Source organism: Haliotis rubra, unplaced genomic scaffold, assembly GCF_003918875.1.
Source record: "Haliotis rubra isolate DU_JTF1 unplaced genomic scaffold, ASM391887v1 Scf423, whole genome shotgun sequence".
NCBI lineage: Eukaryota > Metazoa > Mollusca > Gastropoda > Lepetellida > Haliotidae > Haliotis > Haliotis rubra.
The window spans coordinates 529,354-556,122 of record NW_025767106.1 but is presented as its reverse complement, the minus strand read 5'-3'; the positions used below and the strand labels follow the sequence as shown (position 1 = coordinate 556,122).

General features: G+C 41.1%; 1 protein-coding gene across 1 annotated transcript in view; it reads left to right on the top strand.

Annotated features, from left to right (window-relative positions):
* Positions 1 to 4,699: 4,699 nt before the first annotated feature.
* Positions 4,700 to 26,769, top strand: part of LOC124288742 (phosphoribosylformylglycinamidine synthase-like) — a 198,754-nt gene continuing 176,684 nt past the window's right edge. The window contains 13 exon segments of the mRNA XM_046725271.1: positions 4,700 to 4,785; positions 6,234 to 6,393; positions 9,815 to 9,954; positions 12,707 to 13,005; positions 15,378 to 15,486; positions 16,330 to 16,470; positions 17,316 to 17,443; positions 20,284 to 20,412; positions 22,183 to 22,443; positions 22,867 to 23,097; positions 23,844 to 24,067; positions 24,759 to 24,884; positions 26,025 to 26,156. Coding sequence (XP_046581227.1) covers positions 6,373 to 6,393; positions 9,815 to 9,954; positions 12,707 to 13,005; positions 15,378 to 15,486; positions 16,330 to 16,470; positions 17,316 to 17,443; positions 20,284 to 20,412; positions 22,183 to 22,443; positions 22,867 to 23,097; positions 23,844 to 24,067; positions 24,759 to 24,884; positions 26,025 to 26,156 — 1,941 coding nt within the window. The 5' untranslated portion in view covers positions 4,700 to 4,785; positions 6,234 to 6,372.

Here is a 26,769-nt window from a genome sequence, read left to right as displayed (position 1 = left end):
CCAAGCCTTCGCCATACTCTCACTCTGCCATCGGCTGTCGGAACACATTATCGGCTGTCATCGGAATAAACACAGTTCTCCATTGTCGATAACGCCAAATGAATTACCCATTGCAGTCGGTTTGGGCGGTGACGAGCGGTGAGGACAGGACCACGATATGGTCTGTGACAGCAGAGGTTTCTCCCGCGCAAACGTCGATGTACTGTATCGGGACTGACGGGTCTGTTGTGAGTCCCAGTGGTCTGACATGCTGTCTCCGTCACTCTGGTGAAGCGATCCTGCAGATTGTTGCGCATAATATGTCGGTCTTGACGTTGAGATGTTACAGAAGGTCGTCCGGCGCGTCTCGGATGCTGATAGTAGCCTGATACCGCTCATGCAGTCTGCAGATTGTCCTAACATGAACATTAAAATGATTCTCTGCCCTCCGTGCAGTCTGGTGCAATCGTCACAAGGCTTGGTTCCTCTGATCTTTCATAAGTTGTGGAATGGCGATTGTGTCAACACAAGGATGATTTCAGGCGAGATTGGGACTCGCTTTCATTGGTGGTGTTGTCACGATATGCACGTGCATTTTCATTTTCACGAATGTCACACGAAGCCTTTTACTGCATCTGCCTTTTAGGTTTCGTTTGGTTGATATGCTTTATCATCAGAAGACACGCTGGTGTTGGTAACAACTGTCCATTTTTGATAGAAAAACATGTTAACAAAGCGGGTACCTCGTAAGAACAAAGTTTTGAAAAGTGACGTTTCTTTTGCGGTTCAGTACATTACAATTTGTTGGTCGCAAAATAATGCATATCCGCCTACATAAATACGGTGACCAGTACATAGATATACACAAAGAACTTAGTTCAACACCCCCTGACATATCTCACTATTGAATGAGCCCCGATCTTAACCCTTTGGAACATTTCTGGGACATCATTGGTCGTCGTGTGCAACAAAGGGATCCCCCTGTACACAACCTGGCCGAATTGGAAGCTGCTTTACACGAGTAATGGGATAGACTGTCCCTTCAGACGATCAGGAGGCTGACAGGCGGTATGAGGAGGAGAGTGATGGCTGTCATACAGTCACATGGAGGTTACACTCAGAATTGACCTCGAATCGTGTACGACACGCAAGATGACATTTTGAATGTTCACATTCACCAATAAATTCAACATTAAACATTCGGGGCCATATTTGTACAGACTTTGTTGTTTTTCTTTAATGAAAATCGGTGGGTGTTTTTTAAAATGAGCAATTATCATCATAAAATCAACACTGATTACAGTCATTTTGTCGTTTTTTATGAGTCAAAGGATCATACGGGTCAGAAATTCTCATGTTTTTCCACCGTGTTCACCACGAGAAGTTTTATGTACAATTGCAAAAATACAGGGGGTGCTTTATTAAGATATTTGTGTATACTTAGATAACGCATATATTGCTCTGTTACATTGGCCTGAAATTATTCCTGTACAGTCAGTTACAGTTCAGGGCAATACACTCAAGAGTATCTTCATGTTTGTCTTAAATGCAACATGCCAAACATAATTGCTTAGATCGGTACCCTATCTATATACTGGATTGTCCGGTCCAAGGCAATTTGAGTCCAAACAGGCAATCATATAGTCCAGCGTAATGGAATGAACATGTAAAACATCTGCTTCACACAATACCTGAATAAAGAAGCGATCGGTCCCATGTTCAGGTGCTTCGAAGGCGAAAAGAACATTGGGGTATAACTTTCATAATTTTCGGTATGTGTACAAGAGTTTTCTAACCGGTTTTAATAGACGACAGTACTAAAATTAATATTTGTTGTCATGGCAAGAAGGTTGGCATTCAGAACATACAGGGTGGTAAGAGTAAGGCATGCATGGCGCAGTGATCTCCTGTCGCAACATCGGAGAGAGAGAGAGAGAGAGAGAGAGAGAGAGAGAGAGAGAGAGAGAGAGAGAGAGAGAGAGAGAGAGAGAGAGAGAGAGAGAGAGAGAGAGAGAGAGAGAGAGAGAGAGAGAGAGAGAGAGAGAGAGAGAGAGAGAGAGCGCACTCGCATCCTAGTTGTGAAGGGGTAATCCAATATATGTTGCAGGTAACATGAGGTGTAGGACTCATCAGGTCAAATAAGAACTATTTCCCAACAGGGGATGGGGTTGTGTATGCACTTTTACTGTATACCTACTGAACATTGCGAAAACGAACCTGATCCTGATACGGAGGTGAACAACATCAACTCTAATACAGTCTGTTCGATTCAGAATTGAAGTGAAGTTGTCTCAATGCATATCAGCCAAGTATCCAAATGTGGAAGCAGCTCCCTTTCTGAACATTTGCAATTTTGCCATTCCATCAACTATATGAACTGGCAACATTCTCTCTTCTGCTAGTATAAGCAGCGAAGGACCAAAAGCTTTTAAAGTTCATTTAACAAACCGCTTTTGATGTTCTTTCTTAATGTTCCATCTGAATGGGCCATTGTAAAATGAACACTAGAAATGTCCATGTTCACATCAGGGTTGATGACAAATCCATTCAATCTTCCAAATGAATGATGTCTGCATCTTGTGAACATTGGAAGTGGAGTTTTTGTCCCAAAGGATATGATTCACAGCCTCTTGCATGTTAAACAGATTGGGGCAGAGCAAAGGGATAACATCATAGGTAGTCGATTGAACTCTTCCAGGACAAACTTGTGGTCACCTTTACAACGACTGAACCTGAAAACCTTTTCTACATTGATTCCAAAAAAGGCTGTAAAGCCCAGGGATGAGAAGCTTCACACAACAAATGGATGACAATTTGGATGTTCAAGAAACACTCATTATATCTTGTGGCCAGTTTCTGAGTTCTATGCATGTACCAAATAATCCAGTGATGTCTGTAGATGACACAAAATATTGAATGAAAACCCCCACCAACATCCAACAGTCTAAAACATCACATTGAAAGAGTAAACTACCAAGTCTATGTTTGGAAACAGTCTCTGCAACCAATCATGAACATCCCTTCACCAGTTAACCATGGTTGGAGCATTTGTGATGGTCAGCTATTCTGATGTCGAGAGATCCTGCTCCCCGTGGATTGGTTGAACTGACATCGTGTAAATGCAAAAAGTCAGCATGCCAACAGAAAGAATGATATAGTGTGCACAGAGACATGTCTTTTTGTATGGCAGATGATTGTTGCCCGAACACATTTGACTTGTTGCCAGTAGATGACTCCGATTCTGACATGAGTGAGTGAGTGAGTTTAATTTTACGCACTCTGTTATATTCGAGCTATATGGCGACAGTCTGTAAATAATCGTGTCTGGACCAGACAACCCAGGGATCAACAGCATGAACATCAATCTGCGCAATTGAGATACGATGACATGTGTCAACCCAGTCAGCGAGCCTGACAACCCGATCCCGTCAGTCGCCTCTTACGACAAGCATGGGTTATTGAAGGTCCATTCTAACCCGGATCTTCACAGGTCCGATTGTGACATGAAGTAACATATGAAATGAAAGAAAGTGAAAAAGAGGGTTAATTGCAAGCTTATGGATGTATCAAAAGTGATTAAGAGTTATCTGATAGAACAATTTGAATGCCTACAACCAAAGCTTAGACGTAGTTATCGGCCATGAAGCATAGTTTTCAAACACTTTTTGGATAATGTTATTTCATCAAATATTTTAGGAGTGTGAAGCTTTGATTGACCCTATCATTGAAATTTAGCTCTATTCCTATACTGTATTCAACATTAGACACCAAATGATTTGTTTGGATTTCATATCAGTACAAATTTAGTCCTCCACTAAGTATATGTAGTTAAACTACAATGGCGGCCATTTTGGCGGCCATTTTGAATTCTGGGTAATATGTAAACATTCCTAATAACATGCCGTCACTCTAGAAGTAAAGAGAAAACAAAAACAACTTGTTTTAGTAACAAAAATAATGTTAACTGCCATTAAATAAATCACTCTGACACATTTCCATGAAAAGTCTGAGAAATGCCAAAATACCCCTGTCTCAAAGAATAAGCTGTAAAACATTAAATTACCATGCTATGACCATACAAAATGACTTGTTTTGTGCCCAAGCCATCATTCTAGGAGAAACAAGTGTCAAAACACATCAAAAGTATCAACTTTGGATGTAAATGGAAACATTCGGTGTTCATTTTTATGTAGATTTAAGTGTTGAGAAGGCAAAACATTTATAAAACAAAATGGCGGCCATAATGGCGGCCATTTTGATTTTTTTTTCAAAACAAAATTATGTCAAATAATTTCTACATCCTTTAGCAGTACACAGAAGTCAAAATGAAAGTGATCAGATTGATAGTAGTAAAACTATTAATGATTAACTTTGAGGTGTTGTCGGGCAGCAAACCAAATGTGACGAAAATGCCCCCAGACCCCCACCACATATAATGGCCTGTAAAAAAAACCTGATACCACAATCTGAGAGTATTACAGGCCTTTTCATGAGCCCAAGACATCATACTAACTGAAAATAGTGTCAAACAAAATCAGTACTGGGGAGGCTACGAAATCCTATTTCTAGGCCCCTTTTGAGATTCTCCTATATATGACCAGGCCTTGCTGGTATTTTGTTTTCAAGGTCCCAGAAATAACCCAGTCATAACCCGAATACTTCTAACAAAAGCTAATGCAAGGGAGGTAACCGTCGTGTATTATTTGACGCCGTAATCGGCGGGAGATTGCGAACTGGAAACACGTGGTTCACGAATGATGTTGTCATTATCACACGGGAAATTGACATCGTTCTGAAAGTAAACAGGTGATGAAATGTCATATTTTGAATTTAAGAAACATGAATGCATTCAATGAACGATGCAAAGGTGAATCAGTGCTGCATAAACTCTGCAAATTTCCATGTCGAAAGTCATGCTAGGACAAACACAACAAGCCATTTTCAATGTCAATTTCGTGTTGTTGACAGTTATTCAACACGCGACCATGGGCTAAGCCAGATATAAATGTGTTAGTGGTGGACATCCAAGGTGTATTAAACAAACTAGTTGTCTGATCAGCCTGTTCGGAAAGATCTCTGAAGATGTGCGACGTTTTGTTACAATATAATAAAAACGGTTTCTGTTGTCTTCCTTCAAGGCTAAGATTAGTTATGACTTTGACACAACCAACATGCAAGCTTACAATACACAAATCCAGTGTCGAGAAAGACAGAAGTCCATCAGCCTAGTGTATGTTACCATGCAGAGAAAATGAAAAACACATGATCTTGATGTTATATTCTTGCTCACTGCTCTTGAAACAGCATCTCTACATTACAGGCTTATATATGTCTAGTCTACCTTTATTGTGAATCTTGGTTGATGCTCATGGTATAAATGTATCCAGAAACAATGAAATATTTCCTGTAGATGTTTGATCTGTCTGAATTCGCACAATTTGTCACAAATGTAACTTTACTATGGTTCTATTCATGTCATGCCTGCTTGTCTGCTGTCTCAAATAGTTGTAAACATATATTCTGTTGATCAAGGATTAGTAATGAAGAAGCTGTGATAGTTCAAGGAGGAATAATGTAGAAGCTGTATCGTCCCCAGGGAGTTGAAAAAGTGATGGAAACTACGATAGTGTCCTGTGACCGGGGATAGTAATGCAGGTACCGCCGTGAGCAGGCAATGTGCCTGGATATGAGCGCCATATATGTGAACTATTACAGTTCAAGGAGGAATAATGTAGAAGTTGTAATGCTTCATGAGCCATGTCTGGAAGCAATGTACTTAAGAAATAGTTCAAGGATAGTGAAAAATTGTGTAGTTTCATAATATTCCCAGGTTAAAATGTTTCCTAGGTTCAATCTTACAGCACCGTTCTATGCATAATCTGTGCTCAAGTATGTTTGTCAGCTGTCTCTGATGTTTGGTTTATTTAATAACTCTGTGTTATGCTGGTCAAGTGTGTTTATCAGATGTCTCTTATGTTTGGTGTATGTAATAACTGTCTGTTGTGTTAGTCAAGTGTGTATTTCAGCTGTCTTTGATGTTTGGTGTATTTAATAACTGTCCGTTTTGCTTGTCAAGTGTGTTTATCAGTTGTCTGATGTTTGGTATATTTAATAACTGTCCGTTTGCTGGTCAAGTGTGTTTATCACTTGTCTGATGTTTGGTATATTTAATAACTGTCCGTTGTGCTGGTCAAGTGTGTTTATCAGTTGTCTGATGTTTGGTATGTTTAATAACTGCCTGTTGTTGTTGGCAGGTGTCCAAGATGCCGGAGGTGTTGCGATATTTCCGATGTCCGGGACTAAGCCAAGGAGCAGTTGAAGTAACCACTGCGAAGATCAACAAAGTCTTAAAAGGGACTTTGGTCAAAAGTCTTGAAACGGAAACATGTATCTATGTACAGAATGATGGTATTGGTAAGTTAAGAACACTTGAAACATATATATTTACTTAATCACAAAGGCTGCCTGAAAATTAGTGCTGGTCAATGCTCTCAGTCTCAGTATGCAGATCGATAATCAGAGATCAGCAATCACTCAATGATATATTGTAATCGTAACCCCAGGACAAAGGTAATGTGGAAAATAACCAGTCTAAGTAAACTTAGATCAGTATGTCGCGTCAGTTAACCTTTGAGCGACTGTCCAAGTTCACGATGGTTCCCTTTCAAAATCACCAATGACTAGTTTAATCTTTTCAATTTTTTCAGAATTCATTTTGAGTTTCTGTGTGAAGTGTTCATGGATTTTCTCTTTCCCTGTTGCTGACACTGATCTTTCAACAAAGGAAAATCCGCTTAAAACACCGATACTTGCTTTGCAGTATATATTGCTTTCTGATGACATGCATATATTCTTAGGGTTTCTGAATGACATGGTTACTATTGCTTGTATTGCATCTTCGTGTGCAAAGATTACAATCCTTCAATATGGAAAAGTTCAAAACGCCATGTTGTGTTCTCATTGGTCAGTTCAAAAGGTTAGCTGACAGCGTTTCTACTAGGGTTTGTTACACTGAGTATAGCAGTGTAACTAATAATACTGTAAGTTACTCGCTTTATTTAACAATGATCTGCAATCGTGGTAATTCCTTGAGACACACATATGAATATATTGTTTACATTTCAGTTTTACTTAGGTGTACAGGAAACTGCATCAGTTGAATTTGTGTTGATTTAACCAGCATCACAATTAGAAAAATACTCTCTAAAGTTTAATTTGATATTTTATTTGTAATAAAACATCGTGAAAATGTGGTGAAGCATTTCGATATTGCTCTAATATTGCTAGCAGCATAAAACAATCACTTCACTACTCAGCAAACATCGACACTAGTCTCCTGAGACTACCGATAATCGCTTGCCAATCCCGTCCCCGCCGTGATATTGTTTTCCATTCACTCCCTTTCCTCACTTGGACCGAATTGTTCATAAAGCATCAAGCCCGATTGATTGACACGATCAATCAAACCACAACTGAAAATGTAAGCCTTTTTCCAAAACAGTTAAGTATGATCTCAGTTAAGAATACGAACCTCAGCACTCAGAGAGCTGAGACACTGGATCAAGTGGTCAGGCATGTAACCAGGGCCCGACAAGTTATGTTGATATCAACCATGGCTTTATTACACATATTTGGTAGTCTGTCACCATATGGGCGGTGAGGTAGCCTAGTGGTTAAAGCGTTCTCTCAGCAGGCCGAAAACCTGTGTTCGATTCTCCACATGGGTACAATGTGTGAAGCCGATTTCTGGTACCCCTGCCGTGATGTTGCTGGAATATTGCTAAAAGTGGCGTGAAAACCATATTCACTGCCAGTCACCATGCTATATTGACTGAAATGTTGCTACTTGAGGGGTGTAATGCACCAAACAAATATGTAAATGATTGACAACATTTGGAAAGCGCTACCAATAAATTCTGGCAGTTGACTTTGTCCTAGCATCATCTAAGTGAATTCAGGGTATGGTGGGGTATCCTAGTTGTTAAAGTGTTAAGCTTATCAGGCGAAGGTTCTGGTTCGACTTCCCACATGGTTACAATGTGTGAAATCCATTTTGGTGTCCCTCGCTGTAATATTGCTAGAATATTCCTAAAAAGCATTGGAAAACTTAACTTCATTTCGGTCCGGCCAGGGCCGTTCATGTCTAGATGCTAGTAGATACTTACAGAAATTTTGAATCTGGACGACATCCCTCCTCTCAATATATCCGAAGTCACAAAGTCTGATTCTTCCCAGGCTTCATCAATCTTATTTGAATCAGGTCTTTTTACCTTGATTCTTTCCACTCTGTATCCAATCACAGGACACCTCCATGGAGTGTGAGTGAGTTTCAGCTTTATGCCACTTTTTAGCAATATTCCAGCAATATGGTGGGGACACCAGAAATGGGTTTCCGCCACATTGCACCATGTAGGGAATCGTAACCCACAGGCTGTCACGCGATGTCTTTGCCCGAGCCTGAAAGATAAATATTTTTGCTGAGATGACCCTAACTTCGAAATGCTGCACAGTTACAATACATCATGATAATGGACGGACTTCGGTGGTGATTCCCACTCTACCTGTTTTGGCCGATAAACTCTGGCTACGCTACCATCGCGAGATGCAGTCAAGACTTCTAACGTATAAAATAGTCTTGGAGTGATTAGCCTATCGAAAGCACCATTCATGACACCTACCACCTTGCTTTTATTGTTATTTCTGCAGGTCAATTGAAAACCGATTTTGACTCTCCAACTAAAAGCGATCTTTACCACGAGAATGGGTGACTGATGTGTCCACAATAAACAGAGGGGTGTGGTCGAAGCGCCGGTGGGCTGGTGGGGGTGCAAACGGCGTGTCGCCTCTTGTCATGATGTATTGTACTAGTGAAGCATTTTGAGTCTGGGGGTCATCTTGAATACTGATATACTTTTACAAAATCTTTAATCCTTGCAAAAACTCAAAGGGCCTGTGCCCCGGCCTTCGGCAGGTAAGGTGTGAGACCCCTCCATAGAAGGTTGCATTGAAGGCTGCATCGTAGTTGAAGAAATCATTCCATATATTACAACATTGATTGAAAAGGTATTCAGTTTACCTGATCAACAAGTGGAATACCCGCTCAAATAATAATGTGGGTGGCCTGGCCATCACGAGAAATGCAAGAGATGCCAAACTCTACGACATGTATAGTAGTTGCTACAACTTTCAGCCTCAACTACTAACACGATTGCACTAGAAATTCTCTGAGCAAATTTGAAGAAAATTCATTAAAATCTCGATATGTAAACAAACAAAAACATATATTTTAAGCCTATGAAATGCATTTTCGGGACTTCACTCTACCTTCCATTCAGTCAATTTAATGACATATTTGAACTGGAAATCATTCCAAGTAACTATTTGGAAATCTGCTGTTGGCTGTATGTAAAAGGTAAAGCTTCACTCTTGATTAGTGCCCTATTATCTTTCATCAGAATCTGTCATGATTTTTTAGTGTTTAGTTGACTACTAATTTTATGTGGTCAAACTACTAATTTTGATCCTTGAAACTACTGTTTGCAATACTTTGGGCTTGTCTCTGGAAATCGCGAAGTCAATTGTGCATTGTGGGTACAAATCCTCGATTTGTCTGCACAGTAACCTCACTCAGGGTTTTCCACTAAAGTTGTCAACATGTGATTCTGCATCACTTGAGTTTTTCCCCATTAATCTGACACATCGTGGATGTAACTGGTGTACAGTTATCAGTTCAGAATGATATAACATTTAGTTTGTTGTTCCTTCCCAAACTTTTACTCCTTTTCATCTGTGTCTGCCAGCAACAGTAAAGAAAACTTTTCTTCCTTTGGTTCAGCCCATCTTAATCCAGAGTTGTGCTAAGGTTCAGAAGAAGCTGAAGTGGATCTTTTCCATCCCATTCCAGGCCCACAAGCTGAAGACTACCTCCAGTCTACAAGACTCTCCCTCATCCCTCCTCCTAGAAGTGGGACCTAGGTAAAGTTGTGAACATCACCACCATCATCAATACTGCTTGAGTATATGTATATAATATAATTTATATAATACTTGCTTTACTGGGTATTCACTGTCATGCTGCGCTGTTGCTTCACTGGGTATTCACTAGCATGCTGCGCTGTTGCTTCACTGGGTATTCTTTAGCATGCTGCCCTGTTGCTTCACTGGGTATTCACTGGTTATGCTGCACTGGTGCTTCACTGGGCATTTACTGCATATCCTGGGCTGCTGCTTCATTGGGTATTAACTGAATATGCTGCGCTGTTGCTTCGCTCTGTAGTCACTGGGTATGCTTTGCTGGTACTTCACTGGGCATTCACTGGGTAAGCTGTGCTGGTGCTTCACTGGGTATTCACTGGCATGCTGTGTTGGTGCTTCACTAGGTATTCACTGGTTTGCTCTGTTGTTGCTCCACTGGGTATTCACTAGCATGCTGGGTTGTTGCTTCACTGGGTATTCTTTAGCATGCTGCCCTGTTGCTTCACTGGGTATTCACTGGCATGCTGTGTTGTTGCTCCACTGGGTATTCACTAGCATGATGCGCTGTTGCTTCACTGTTATTCACTAGCATGCTGCGCTGTTGCTTCACTGTCTTTCACTAGCATGCTGTGTTGTTGCTCCACTGGGTATTCACTAGCATGATGCGCTGTTGCTTCACTGTTATTCACTAGCATGCTGCGCTGTTGCTTCACTGTCTTTCACTAGCATGCTGTGTTGTTGCTTCACTGGGTATTCACTAGCATGATGCGCTGTTGCTTCACTGGGTATTCACTAGCATGATGCGCTGTTGCTTCACTGTTATTCACTAGCATGCTGCGCTGTTGTTTCACTGGGTATTCACTGGGTATGCTGTGCTGGTGATTCACTGGGTATTCACTGGGTAAGCTGCGCTGCTGCTTCACTTGGTATGCTGTGCTGGTACTTCACTGGGTTTTCCCTTGTATGCTGTGCTGGTACTTCACTGGGTATTCACTGGGTATGCTGTGCTGGTGCTTCACTGGGTTTTCCCTTGTATGCTGTGCTGGTACTTCACTGGGTATTCACTGGGTATGCTGTGCTGGTGCTTCACTGGGTATTCACAGGGTAAGCTGCGCTGGTAATTCACTGGGTATTAGGGCTACGCAACATAACCGGTTTACTGGTATTTGCTGGTTCCGACATGAAAACAATATGTATTGCGATGTGCTGATCAAAACTGGTATTTTTACATGTATTCGGAAAACTTCGTAACACTCGGAAATCTGCGGATGTTTCCTTGTTTCATTTGTGCCAAATATTATTTACATTTCTGTTTTGTCATGATTAAATTTTTTTATTAAAGCTTAATCAAGCATAGTGATTTTTTTGTGTTTTGGCTTTATAAATCAAGCATTAACGCGATTATATGTAGGGTTTTATGTTAAAAAGACTTCTTGCAATATATTGCAATATATATATCGTGATATATGTTTTCGCATCGCAATATGAAAATTCCCTGCAATACCCACCCCTATTGGGTATGCTGTGCTGGTGCTTCACTGGGTATTCTGCTGTGGTGCTTCACTGGGTTTTCACTGGTCTGTTGCGTTCGTGCTTCACTGAGCATTCACTGGGTATGCTTTGCTGGTCCTTCACCGGGTATTAACTGAGTATGTTTCGCTGGTATGCAGCCCTGTTGCTTCACTGGGTATTCACTGGGTATGCAGCGCTGGTGCTTCACTGGGTATTCACTGGGTATGCAGCGCTGGTGCTTCACTGGGTATTCATTGGGTATGCAGCGCTGGAGCTTCACTTCTACTAAGAAGTTCTAGCACTACACTCACCCAGGCAATGACTGCACATGGGAGTCACTCACATAAAAACAGAACCTTATAACTCATGATGGACATGAAGTGTAATTATTCTAGCAAGATCCAAGAATGGATAGGTAGAATGTTTCTTAGATTTTTCTTCAATATTACAACAATGTATATATGTTTTGAAAATGACGCCAAATGTTAGTATTGATGAAGGAAACATGAAAGTCATCATCACATATTCGAAATGCAATCAATGACAAGCACACCATGTACAACATTGGTATGTGTGTAAACATTTTGTGGCAGGTAAGTAACGTACAAGACGTTGCAGTAACACTCATGTCATTAAAGCAGTTACTCTCTTAACAAAACAGAAATAACTCTCACAACATCGAGTGGTAACTTTCTTGATACAGTAGCTCTCAACAATGCAGCAGTAACTCTCATGACAACGCAGTAGTAGCTCTCAACAGTGCAGCAGTAACTTTCATATGGTCACAGTAGTAACTCCCATAAAAACAGAGCATTAACTCTTATAAGATCTTATAACATCCCATTTCTGGTGTCCCCTGCCGTGATGTTGCTGGAATATTGCTAAAAGCCGCGTAAAACCAAACTCAGTCAGTCTTATAACATCACAGCAGTAACTGTCAAAACAAAACTGTAGTAACTCTCAAAACATCGCGGCAGTAATTCTAGATCTTATGACATTCAAACAGTAACTCTCATTACAAAACAGCATTAACTCTCATAACATCATGGCAGTAACTCTCAAAACATCCCAACAGTAACTCGCAAAACATCACGGCAGTAACTCTAGATCTTATAACATCCCAACAGTGACTCTAATAACAAAACAGTAGTAACTTTCTTATCAACGCACTAGTAACTCCGCCTTGGACAAGGTAACACAATGAATGACAGAATAAATGTCTTGTAATCTCTTGTTTAAGGTTAAACTTCTCTACGGCATTCTCCACGAATGCTGTATCCATCTGCCAGTCTGTTGGTCTTGGCAAGATCTCGAGGATCGAAGAATCCACACGCTACCTCATTACCTTCACCAGCGATGCTAAAACTTCACCTGCAGAGGAAGACCTCATTCTATCGCAACTGCATGACCGTATGACACAATGTAGATACCTCAAACCTTTGGAGAGCTTCAAGCTGTCTGTGCGGACAGAGCCTGTGTTTGAAGTGGACATCATGGGGCGTGGACGATCAGCTTTAGAAGAAGCAAACAAAGAACTTGGTAAGCCCTGGACAAATTAATCGAGTTTGGATAAGATAGTCGCTTGCTAGTCAGGTTAGACCAGGCAACTAAATCATGGTCTCCTTTTCATGAGTTTAGTGATCAGCAAACCAAATTGCAAGTCCCCCAGGCTGTTATGTTTGGGATATCTGTGTCTTCTGTTATGGTTAATAATTTACCGTGACAAAAGGTTTAAGAGTCCCCTTTGAACCAGCAAAATAGAACACATACAAGTTGAAAATATTCAATAATATATTGAACTAACAATGAGCAAGCTACAATGAATGACAATACAGATTTCTAGTACAATGCAATTGAGTCATAAATCTAAAATATTGGGTCACAAATATAAAATATTAACTCACCAGAGTCTTGACATTTACAGTGAGAGCAGATAAACTGATTGAAGGTTGTTTACAATCACAGCAGGCAAGCACGGTCAGTCTTGAAAGGTTGAGAAACTCGACGATGGCAGACAGATTTGTATAAATCCAGCTATGTGAAGAGTCCTGTGGCACAACTCAACAACCAACCTTTATAAGCTCTTACACAGTTCTCGAGCATTCTAGCAAAGCTAGGCTCCACCATTTTTCTCTCGGAATGATATGGAATCATGTGGAACACACAGCATGAAGTCAACAAGTTGTCAAGGGAGGCAACTCTGAAGTGCTATCAAAAAGGCGTGCCGCTAAAAATACTATTGCCATTGAACATATGATGCGAGATGCGAGCCAAAATCCACACTCAAAACTTTAAACATTGTGACCCATAATAACTATCACTTAATCAATGTTATTACAAATTACAGAAAACACACTCTCATAACACTTCTAACACAGGAATCAATCAGTGGTTCCATGACACTTTAGTCGAGATCTTGTTATATCAGTACACTGCATACCACCAAGGACAGACAGCATCTCGGGAGGCAATCGTCAGCCAAGACCCTTTTGAAGGGTCAAGTCCTGACTAACACAAAGAATTCTAAATATAACAGGCAGTCCCATATTGTATAACAGGTGGTCAGCCAGCAGTGTCCACCCTCTCATCCAAAATGTAAGGCTTCTGTCACCAACTGACCATACTCTAAAGTTAACTGCATGCAGCTGACCTTCATGTGACCAGTAGAGGACGAAACGTGTACGTGAGACGGTACCCTATTATGCGAGGGGGGTCACTCATTCTTGTGACTACTTGACCATGGACAGGGGAATCGTGTCTAGAAGTGTTATTTATGAAAATATTGAAACAAAATTTGGTACAGCCACTGACAGTGCAGATGCTCTGTTTAAGAGAAGTGCATGCAGATGCTCTGTGGATTGACAGCCATACTAGCTGTTTGAAGCCTGTCTCTTGCTATTACTCCTGAATAATTCACATTTGTTATGTATTTGCAACCCAAATACAGGATTTTATGCCTTTCTTAACATGCAACCCCAGGGATTGGGAAAAGCAGGGGCCATGGGCCATTTTGCACATTAGAATATATAATGGCCCATTAAAATTTCGAAGTATACTATTGTTACAAGGGCAGTGGCCCATTCTAAATTCAGAAAATGGCTAATAATCCTGAAAATGGGCAAAGTTTTCTATCCCAATCCCTGAAACCCAAATACAGAATTTGCTTTCATTCTTAATTTGCAACCTAAATACAAAATTTGATTTCATTCTTAATTCATGTGAATAATACCTTTGTTCCCAAAAGCTAATTGAGGGCTAAATTTTCATAGAAGGATAAGGTCATTATTTACCCTTACACTGTATGGAACATGAGCACATCTTGTTCATCGACTATCTCTCAAGTCAAGAAATACCACTGGGATTATTTGGAGTTGCTGTAGTTAAAATAGGAATGGGAACCAAGCTGTGTGGTCACATGGCTTTATTGACAGAAAGTCATAGCAAACTACTAATTGTAGTTTGGCAAAGATGGCTGAGATATTCAAGGTATTTTAATGTGGCATTGCTACAAATACAGTCTAGTGGTATTTATTGGATGTCTTGTAGATGCACATATATCACAAGCGTTGAGAACTCATTCTTCTTATCATTTAAGTGTAAGAAGGGAATCGATGCTGGTTTCAAGGGGAGACAATTTAGGAGTTATCTCCCTTTAATCACATGCACTGGTGCATCACTTGCGATTTCACGAAAGTTAGAGTTACTGTTAAGTTCAATTCATAGGAGTTCAGTAATTGTAGTATATAGTGAAGCTGGAGCTAATTTATTGGCAATTGACAGTGAGGCGAGGTAGAATTTGGAAAAAATGTTCCTGAGTCTACAGCAAAGGGTGTTCAGTAAATCGTTTCCACTAAGAAACTGAACATTGTTTCTGCATGTCCATTGTTACTCTGACATTGATTCTATTGCAGGTCTTGCGTTTGATGACTGGGACCTCGACTACTACACCGACCTGTTTGTAGACAAAGTGAAGAGGAACCCAACCAGCGTGGAGTGTTTTGATCTGGCTCAGTCAAACAGGTGAGAGTCCCACTCTCTGGGAAGTGAATGGAATCAGGGAGAATCCTGAAAATTGAAATATCTATTTGAAAGTCCTCCTGACCAGGCATCATGGATGGTCCTGGAAATCTAAATATGTATTTTGCAAAATGTGTTCTAGTGGTGTTCCGACTTATTGAAATAATCGAGGATTGGTCCAGTGACCACACAACAAAGCAATCGATCACATTTTCTCATAATCGAACACAAACAACTTTGGAACTACTGTTTTAGTGTTTGAAACAATTCACGATGGAACGTATCTTAGAAAGTGTAAGGGCCTGAAAACGTGTTTAATTCTTAGAAACCTCACTTCATTTACTGAAAAGTCCTGACTGAATATTTCTTGAGGGCTGGGTGATATGTTAGTCATCCCTTTAAGGGCAAGTTGCATCATTTTACATTGGGTGTGGAATTTGCACAGTTTCTAAATAAAACAAAAAAAACAACAGAAAAACTCATGGTTTTTTTTCTGTATACTTATGTCTTAACAACCTGAACAGGAAATCTGCAAAATGATGCTAATCAATATTTTTCGATGATTGCTCACTGGTAATGTGAGAGTCAACTGTGAGAGTTCAACCAATTCTAACGCTAGTGTGTTCAAAATAAATGTATGCAGTAAGTACACTATTAATCTTGTATTGGTGAGTTACAACAAAGGTCCCTTTGTGATTTAAGTGGGGTTGATTCTTGAAGTATTTGCTGAAAGTTCTTTGCTTCATGATGGAAAAACATATGTCGATGGAAATAATTGCTTGTCCAGTGATGTCTAATATTGACCATGTCTGGACAAAGCCTACTCACCTATAACTGTATATTCAGTGAACACAGTCGACACTGGTTCTTCAAGGGTCGGATGGTGATCGATGGCGAGGAGATGAACCGGTCACTCTTCAAGATGATCATGGACACCCAGCTTTCCAGCAACAAAAACAACATCATAAAGTTCAATGACAATAGCAGGTATGTGTGTACACCTGAGATTGCTATATCACTATAATACCACAGCAGTCACAAGATGGTCTACTTAAAACAATGAAATTGTCTGCCTTCGCTACAGGATGCGTTCTCCATATTCAACCTGACCATTGTGAATGTCTGTGACATCACAACATCTTGGATTAAAGGATCAGACAGATAGTGTCTGAGTAAATGGATGTAAAAGCAAATCATATTGTATGACTCTCCAATCCAGATTGTGTTCATGTTTTTGGTGAAATGTTTTGTTCAAAACCTCTGCAAAATGTCCCAAACTCTATGTTGACAGTTTTTATTTTCCTGGCTGATATGATATGATGTTGTCTTTTAACCCACAATATGGTAGATCAGAGATACCTTGATTATCTTGTAGGTGTAGAGAATCAGCCCTATAATTCGTGTCACTCAATATGTCCCAGTCATAGTTTTCTGTGATACTTAAACAGTCAGCAGGTGTGTGGCCTTCTTCATGCTGGCCCTTTAGTTAGTGAAAAACACAGGTCTGCCTAATGATAATGCATCACAAAGACAAGAATTTCTTGATGTTAGCTTCTTTATTTTTCAGAGTATATTCTTACTCCTTCATCACGTGAATGAAAAAAAACTAGGAAACAGATATTTATATTTATAAGTGCACATTAAACAACGGTGATAGATAACAAATGAAGCCAATAGCTCATTAGTGCTGAATAGATAAGGGGAGTGGACAAATAGAAGCCAGGAATTAATAATCTAGACATGAATGGTGCAATAACAATTGTATCACTAAATGTTGTTCAAAGAGTTTAATGCATCACAAGATCGTGTACATTATTCTGTGTTCCCTCCAGTGGAATCAACGGCCACCCGGTCACTTGTCTGGCCCCGACTGAACCTACTGAACCAAGCAAGATGGTCAAAAAAGAAAATATCCTCCAACATGTCATCTTCACTGCAGAGACTCACAACTTTCCAACAGGTTGGTTCAGACTTCTGCTTGCGAAGAGCAATTGTATGGAGTACAACTTCTTTAATGTCTATAGGGCAACTTTACAGTAAAGATCCTGATAATTTATCAAGCTAATGACACCTTGATAATTGTGTAAGAATCTATACCAAAATCTCGTAACGATATTAAAGAAGTTGTACTCTATACAAATGTTACTTCGTGATTACCCAGCTTCTAAAAATGTGTATCAGACAGCTTCCGCTTGCACTCAAGTCGTATATGGAAACCAATCCAACTTGTGTGAATGTATTAGATTGTTTCCCATATGGCGTCGAATTTTGTCAATAATATCTATCACTTGCTTGTGGACCGCCTCCATGGCGTAGTGGTAAGGGCATCAGCCTGGAGAGTGGAAGGTTGCGGGTTCCATCCCCAGCCGCTTCATACCCAAAAGACGTTAAAATATGGTTGTTCCCCGTCTGGTGCTCGGCATTAATGGGTACAACAAGGATTGGTTGGCCTGGAGTCAGTATAATGTGTCTGAGTGGGGTGTTCATGCTTCACTGCGGCATGGTATCCCAGTGGGCTAGCACTATAGAACCAGCTTATATCTGATCTAGTACAAGCAGCCACACATACACACGCATGCACGTTGTCATATGAGCGAAATATTCTTAAGTGCGACATTAAACCCCATTTCACCTCACCTCACTTGTTTGTGTGATACATACTGTAAATCATGAAATTAATGCGAGCATTTTATTAATGCGAAAAATGCTTCTGTACTCTTCTCGCATTATTATAATGACACATTTCAGTCTGATCATGTCTATTTGATAAAAGACAGAAAACGTAAATCTGTTGACATTACACATTACACAAATACAGGTCACTTCCTCATTACAGGTATCTCAAACCACATGTAATTATCACTGGTCGTTGTTTAAAGTCACTCAAGCACATCAGCCAGACCGGACATTCTCCAGCCACTTGTTTGTTGTACCTTGTTAGATGAGTTGTGTCTTTCAAATCGGATTACGTTTATACATGTTGTCGTAAGACAAGTAGTAGCAAGGAAGCTCGTGATCAAACATGGCAGCGTAATCAAAACATTGTCAGCTCATTTCCATTCATTGCTTAACAAGCTCAATTCAGGTTATTTGGTAAATAAGAAGTGTGAAAAGAAAAAGAACAACACCAAAGATTCAGGCTGCACATTTTATCATCAACACAGATTCCTGAGCTCGCATTAATTTCGTGACGCATTTTAGACTAAACACTTGCAATCGCATTAAATTCGTGACGCATTACTTTCATGATTTACAGTACTTGATTCATTACAGTTTACTGTCATACAGTTGAAGTATTGTCTTATAACAAAGGGATGAACAAATTTATTGCTAAAATACATGGAATTATCATGAAACGGCTCTCCTATTATCAGAAATTTGCGGGCCGCTGCAAATGATATTGGACAGCTCAACCTTAACGACGGGCCACTATCAGTTCTGTTGTCAAGTGACGTCATATTGGGTGCATCGGTTCATTCGACATTGGCTTTGGACTGGCAGATATTCTGGGTCAAACAAGTCAAAGCAACCCGAATTCCCGCTTTAAATAGCGGTAATATTGGCTTTCTTGCTGGTGCTAACCTCAACAATTGCACTATTAACGTTGTTGTTGGACCAAAACCGAACACTGACATGGTTTGGCATGTTGCAGGCTATGGTCTTGTCAAAGGCCAAGGTCGAATATCGTCACTGTCTGTTGTGACGTCACTTGAATTGTTGGATAACGTAATTGCATTCGGGCAGTCAACCCCGCCAGACGTTGGTTTTGAGTAAACTTACAGTCAAATTCCTTCTTTGTTTCCTTTTTCTTTTCAACACAAATTCCATGTATTTTAGCAATAATAACGGTAATGCTATTTTTGAGGGCATTATCATTTGCAGAAGCCCTCTGTCTTTTTCAACTACCCTCCTTCGTCGGGCAGTTAATGGAAGACCTCAGGCTTCTGCAAATGATAATGACCTCAAAAATAGCATTACCGTTATAGTATTGTCACATATGTGTCCCAGCTGACTGTGGTCCCAATTGAGTTGAGGAGTTGTGCCATGCCAGGACCCTGTGACATTAGCATCATTGGTTTGTTGGCACGAACAAATTACCTCTGTGTATAGGAATTACAATCTACAATCAGGAACTGACATTGTGTCACAAATGAAACAAATTTACTATAGCAAATGTTTATAATGTTTATCACTAGTTTATAGGGCTGTGCATTGGCAAATAAATTGTAGTGCAATATATTATGGTTCATGTACCCGTATTGCCATACATTTTGCAATATATTGGGAACTTAATTTGTTTGACAGTGAGTGACACTAATTGAGCATGTCAATCCTGTTTTGTACATAATAAATCCCTAAACATATATGTTATGGTTCTGATAACAGCAATCTCAAAATTAGGTTGCATAGTCAAGGATTCTATTTTCTTTTTAATACAATTTATAGTATTACAGTGTGCCGTTTTGTCATTGAACGACGAAGGAAAACATTTGTTGTGAATGAGAGTCTGTAGATTTTAAACCATGAAGATAATCACAGAAACTTCATATATGTTCTTTACCCAATATACCGGTTCTCAGTAAAAATATTGCAATACGTATCATTTGAAAACAGAATTGCGATATACCGGTAATACCTTTGCAGTCCTACTAGTTTAAGAAACAAACAGAGTGCAGTCCCTTTCTTTTTGTATTTATGGAGACATCAATATGATTCCAATATGTATCCATGCATTTCACAATACAGACACTATATAACAGGCATTGTTCTTCCACTACTAATATCCTTGTGATTCTGCAGGAGTAGCGCCGTTTCCAGGGGCAACAACTGGTACTGGAGGGCGTATCCGTGATGTTCAGAGCACAGGCAGAGGTGCTAACGTTGTTGCAGGCACTGCTGGTTACTGCTTTGGTAACCTTCACATTCCAGGTAAGCTGCTTCACAGAGCACATAGTTCAGACCTACTACCGTCGGCATTATTATTATTATTATTATTATAGTATATTTATATAGCGCACATATCCACGCAACTCGTGCATTTTCAAGGTGCTGGTATTTTTTCCCTCGATCATTGGATGTCAATCTCAACGGCACATCGTATTATCAATCTCAGCTCCCTGGGGAGTATGCAACTCTTGCTGCCACTAGGCGCACCGAGTTATTGTGGCTTTCTCATCCAAACGAGGTACCCATTCACAGTTGGGTGGACTGGGACATATAGTCACAGTACCTTGTCCAAGTTCACTGCACGTTGCTGTACCCGCAACTAGGTGTTTGCACGTATTCATGTGGCCACCATCTGGTCATATACCAACGGATTTGTGGGTTCTTTTAAGTGCACAGGGTTGTGTACTGTACACTAGGGGTTGTGACAACACTGAAAGAGTCTGCACACAAAGTTGACTCCAAGGTTTTTTACACCTGGTCACAGGTGGGCTCGATCCCGGCACCTCAAGCTCGGTGGATCACTAGCCTGGCGCCCTAGCCAGCTCACCCACCGCTACCATGTCATTTTGTGTCAGGGATCAAAGTTAAGATTTTACAAAATGGCTATTGCTGCTATAATATATCGGATGCGTGGAGAGAACAAAAAATGTGTGAGATTCCAGACTGCATTTTCTGCATTCTGTTCATGATTTGCAGACCATAGTTCTGTACTATTTCAACATGAAATTTTGTTTCTTGATTTTGTTCGTTGTTAGCACCACAATCGGCAATAGTCCTGCTATATGGCGGCAGTCTTCAAATAATAGAGACCAGACAATACAGTGATCAATGCAATTGAGATTCAATGACATGTGTCAACCAAGTCCACCCAGTCCTGTTAGTCGCCTCTTACAACAAGCATGGGTTGCTGAAGACCATTTCTAACCTGGATCTTGTTTCGTACTAAATGCCCATCAAACTATTTGTGTCAATATCTGCTGTCAAAGACAAATAGACAAAGACATAAACACATAATAGAGTGGACACACCTGATGCATCTCATTAAAGATCCTAGTTATCAAGGTATCTAGGTATGAACATGAGAACAATCTCATCCAGATAGGGCTTGAGGATCCTGTGCCATATCTTAGCATTGCGACTGTGGTACATCTTACTTGACACGAGACATCATCTTCGGTTTCTGGAATGGGATCTGGGAACCTAAGTTTCTTGTATAATGAGACTTAGTGTTGGGGACTTAATAGATTGCATCACACCCAAGAGCAAATATTATCATTTGTTTGCCTGGTCCAGACTTGATTATTTTGACAGCACCATCATACAGTTGGAAACTTTCCAGGGTCTATCCAGTTTTACAAACTGCAAACCTTGGCAAATGTTGTTGTTTGTCTCAAACTAATCTGTGAAATACATGTCACACACAAAGCCACATTACTTCGAGCTATATGACAGGGAATTGTAAGTTTGTAATGCTAATAAGGGAATATTTACTGACACTGCTGCAGGCTTAGGGCTGAATATCAGACTCTCAGGCCTAGTTAAATCCCTGGCTTCTGATTGAGGTTGTGTAAACAACAAACAAACAAATGTCATGAAAGATGACTGTCAGCTGTCATTTGTGACAGAGCCATTCAGTGAGTATTGTAACAGTTCATTTGTAGGTTTCATATGGAGAGAAGGAGGTATGATTTACATCACACATTCTAGGTTACACATGGAGAGAAGGAGGTATATTTACATCACACATTCTAGGTTACACGCTCCCGTGGGAGGACGAGCAGGCCAAGTATCCCCCGAACTTTGCCCCTCCCCTGGAGATCGCTGTGGAGGCCAGTAATGGTGCCTCGGACTATGGCAACAAGTTCGGTGAGCCGGTCCTGGCTGGTTTTGCCCGGTCATTTGGGATGACCTTCCCGGAAGGTGAGAGGCGAGAGTATATCAAGCCCATCATGTTCAGCGGAGGGATCGGGACGCTGGATGGCAGACATGTCCACAAGGCCGAGACAGAGAAAGGTTAGGATATTTACTTATAAGATGTTTGGAACCAAATGTTCAAATTAGTTTTGTGGTTTTACAATGAACTGATATTATTACTTGCCATGTTGCTTTCACTTCCCAATTGTCACAAGATGGGACAGATAATCCTTCCTACGATTTACCAGCTGTGATGACCTGTAATGGATACCTAATCAGTGCTAATTTGTGGTTTGTTTCTGTGTAGCTAAATAGAATCTTATTGGTGTCCATATGTGGTTTATCCATGAAGCATACCAAGGTAACATTCCAAATCTGAAAACAGACATTCTTGATACGGAGAGACATTTCAGGACACTCTACATGGTTTGTAGATGTACGAATTTGCTTTCATATTTGATCAGATTAAAATGGCCTTGGTGTAAATTTGGATTTGTTGGTTCCTAATACGTCTCCCTGCAGGTATGAAGGTTGTGAAGATTGGCGGTCCTGTGTTTCGGATCGGTGTGGGAGAAGGGGCAGCCTCGTCTGTGCACGTTCAGGGGGACAACAAGGCTGACCTGGACTTTGGAGCGGTTCAGCGGGGAGATGCAGAGATGGAACAGAAGCTGAACCGCCTCATTCGGGGCTGTGTGGAGCTGGAGACCAAAAACCCGATCTGTAGCATACACGACCAGGGTGCTGGGGGTAACGGTATGTCACTCCATCACTACTTCACGTGTGTTTGTGATGTTCCTGATGTCACTTGTGCAGAGTCCAATTATATTTGACAAGGCTGTCTGCTTCAACACTTGTACACCCGTGAAGATCCAGGTTAGAAATGATCTTCAGTAACCCATGCTTGTCATAAGAGGCGACTAACGGGTTGATCACTGGATTGTCTGGTCCAGACTCGATTATTTATAGACGGCTGCCATATATCTGCATTATTGCTGAGTGTGGCGTGAAGCAACAAACCTGCCAACCAGATCAACACTAAGCACCCATATTCTCTGGTCAGCATTTGTTGGTATGTAACTATTCTAGGAATGTTTTCGTCTGCCTACCACTCTGCCAGCAACCTGCCTTAATCCATTACAATGATGAAACATTTGTTGCCTGCGTTCACTTGCTTTACTGGAATACAGGGCCATGATGTAGCCTGGTGGTTAAAGTGCCCGCTCATCACGCCGAAGGCCCATGTTCGATTCCCCACATGGCTATGAAGTGTGTGAAATCCATTTCTTGTCACCCCCTCCGTGATCTTACTGGAATACGTCACTCACTCACTACTGGAATACATGTACACGGGTCCATTCGAATATGCCTGATGTGAGTCTTGTCGTGTGGTGCCTTGAGACAGTTTGTCCAAAATCTTAAAAATGTAAATACATTTTGAAAAAAAAAGATGGAATTCTAATTGCCTGTATTCATTTGTGATGTTACATCAATGGTTCCAGGCAATGTCCTGAAAGAGATCTGTGAGCCGTCTGGAGCCATCATTCGAGCTGATGACTTCCAGCTGGGCGACCCGACACTCAGCATCCTGGAGCTGTGGGGTGCTGAGTACCAGGAGAGTGACGCCATCTTGGTGCGGCCCAAAGATGCCGAGTGTCTGAAGCACCTAGGGCAGAGAGAAAGGTGCCCCGTGTGCTTTGTGGGGACAATCACAGGGACGGGGAGGGTGAGCTGGCTTATATCATTGATAGATAGCTAGGTTACATCATGATACATAACAACTCAATACTTTGATGTGATAAGGATCTCCATGCTGTTATCAGAGACAGAATTGTGTACACTATTCAGTTTAACTTGTACAAATTGACTAACCCTTCAGGTCTTTGAATGGCATTTAGAACTGATACACATAAGGAAGAGAGTTTTTAAGGGCATCAATTTCTTTATTATGAGGAACACAACGCTTCAGAATAAGGATATACTCCGACACATTGTGTTCCTCCTAATAAAGAAGTTGGCATCCATAGAAACTCTCTTCCATCATAAGCCCTTGGCAAATATTTTCTTGACTTTTTAACCACATTTGTATGAATGTATTTGCCATGATATAAGGAATTCACTTGTTTTCATTTTGTTATGCTCATGATAATATGAGCAGTTCAGTGTGTTTAGGTTTCAGGTAGATGTTAACATCTTTAGGTCAAGCGATGCCACCTGTGAAACTATTAACCAGGTGTCATAGATACTGGAGTAGGAGACCCACTTGGCTCTGAGATTAACTAATGACGAGATCATTTCTTTACTTGTCCTGTCAATAACCATGGCCCCGTGTTTGTCACTGTTGTTCCAATTAAACAGCTGTAGTTTGTGATCGCAGTGATGGAGAGAAACATGACAGTTGTTTATGGTCATTACAGATTCAGTTACAAGACTTCAGCTCAAGATCTGGTGAGGACACACCCGAGTCAAAGATTGCGAAGACAGATGCTGTGTTGCCCGTAGATCTGGAGCTAGAGCATGTGCTAGGGTCCATGCCCAGGAAGGCAAGTACATCAGGTCCCAGTGATAAGCTGGTACATCAGGTTCTCGTGACAAGCTGGCAGTCTCAGATAGATCAGGTCGTAGTGACAAGCTGGCAGTCTCAGATCAGGTCCAAGTGACTAGCTGGCAGTCTCAGGTAGATCAGGTCGTAGTGACAAGCTGGCAGTCTAAGATGAGGTCCTAGTGACAAGCTGGCAGTCTCAGATCAGGTCCTAGTGACAAGCTGGCAGTCTCAGGTAGATCAGGTCCTAGTGACAAGCTGGCAGTCTCAGATCAGGTCCTAGTGACTAGCTGACAGTCTCAGGTTCTAGTGACTAGCTGGCTGTCTCAGATCAGGTCCATCAGGTCCTAGTGACAAGCTGGCACAGGTACATCAGGACACTGTTTCTAAATGCAGGTAAATGGGCTCCTTGTGCAAAGCTGACAAGACCAGGTAAATCAAGACAGTGTCAAACTGCCCTTCACTGCCCTTCTTCCCTATTTCTTTCAATGGTTGCCTTGATAGCCAGGATAAGAAATATATCTTGTGGATTGGAATAGTGGCTTCAACATGAGACTTATCTGCATGTAGGAATTATCCAGTGTCAGCAGAAGTTGACGGACACTAGATGTTACAATGACTTCTGGACCACTTTCCACCAAACGGTTATAGCGCTGCGACAGTTGAAGTATGCGCTGTGATCGCTTTCTGGAACACAAATCTTGCCCTGCCCATTGAACTGGGTCATGCTTTGTTATTGATGCCACTGCTAATTTCCAGCCTGCCTGCATGAGTGCATGCCAGGTGAAGTGAGTGAGTGAGTGAGTGAGTGAGTTTAGTTTACGCCACACTTAGCAATATTCCAGCTATATGGCGGCGGTCTGTAAATAATCGAGTCTGGACCAGACAATCCAGTGATCAACAGCATGAGCATCAATCTGCGCAATTGGGAACCGATGACATGTGTCAACCAAGTCAGCAAGCCTGACCACCCGATCCCGTTAGTCGCCTCTTACGACAAGCATTGGTTACTGAAGATCAATATTCTAACCTGGATCTTCACGGGTACATGTCAGGTGAAGGGATCCACTGCCTAAAGGTTGCCAGCTCATATTACTTCAGCATGTAAGTTGTCTAATGCACAATATCCATGCTCTTGCAGGTGTTCAAGATGGAACACATGACACCTGTTCTGACACCTATTAAACTACCAGACAACTTGCTGGTGCGAGATGCCCTGGAACGAGTCCTGCGTCTGCCGTCTGTTTCCAGTAAGCGATACCTCACGAACAAGGTCAGTCAATCTCGCAGTTAGCGCAAAGCGGGGGATATATTATTAGATTGACACCAATCTTCATGTAGAAGGCACAGGGCCCAGTTGATTTTGGTGACCTTCACATAGTTTTCAAGGTCACAGCGCCACTTTGAAGTTCTTTTTCAGAGAGATCGTCCTTGGGGTACATATTATGCATTTTCCGGCTGAAAAATGTCCTGTGACAGTTGTATCAATGTTTTTTGAATAAAAAGATTGTACAATAAATAAACTCTTTTATATATTATACGGACCCTACCTCACGGAGTTACCTCCCTTAGCGCATGCGCACCAACTGGGTAGGCTCCTAGACCCGTATCATCATTCCTTCTGCTGTCACGGCCGTGGAACAGACGTGTACCTTATAAAAACGAAAGTACCCATTCATGAGCCGTGCGGCACTGTTGAAAGATATGTCTGAGACACCACCACCTGTATGTTTGGTCTTTATTTGTCTAAAACAAGAACAGTAAAGCTTTACAGTGGTTGTTTTCATAATTGTGACTTTGTATTAATTCTAATACGCCGAACTTTCCCGTGGTTTACGCAAAGTAATTGCGCTGCCATGGCGGGAAGTTTAGCGTGCGCGCTGTGG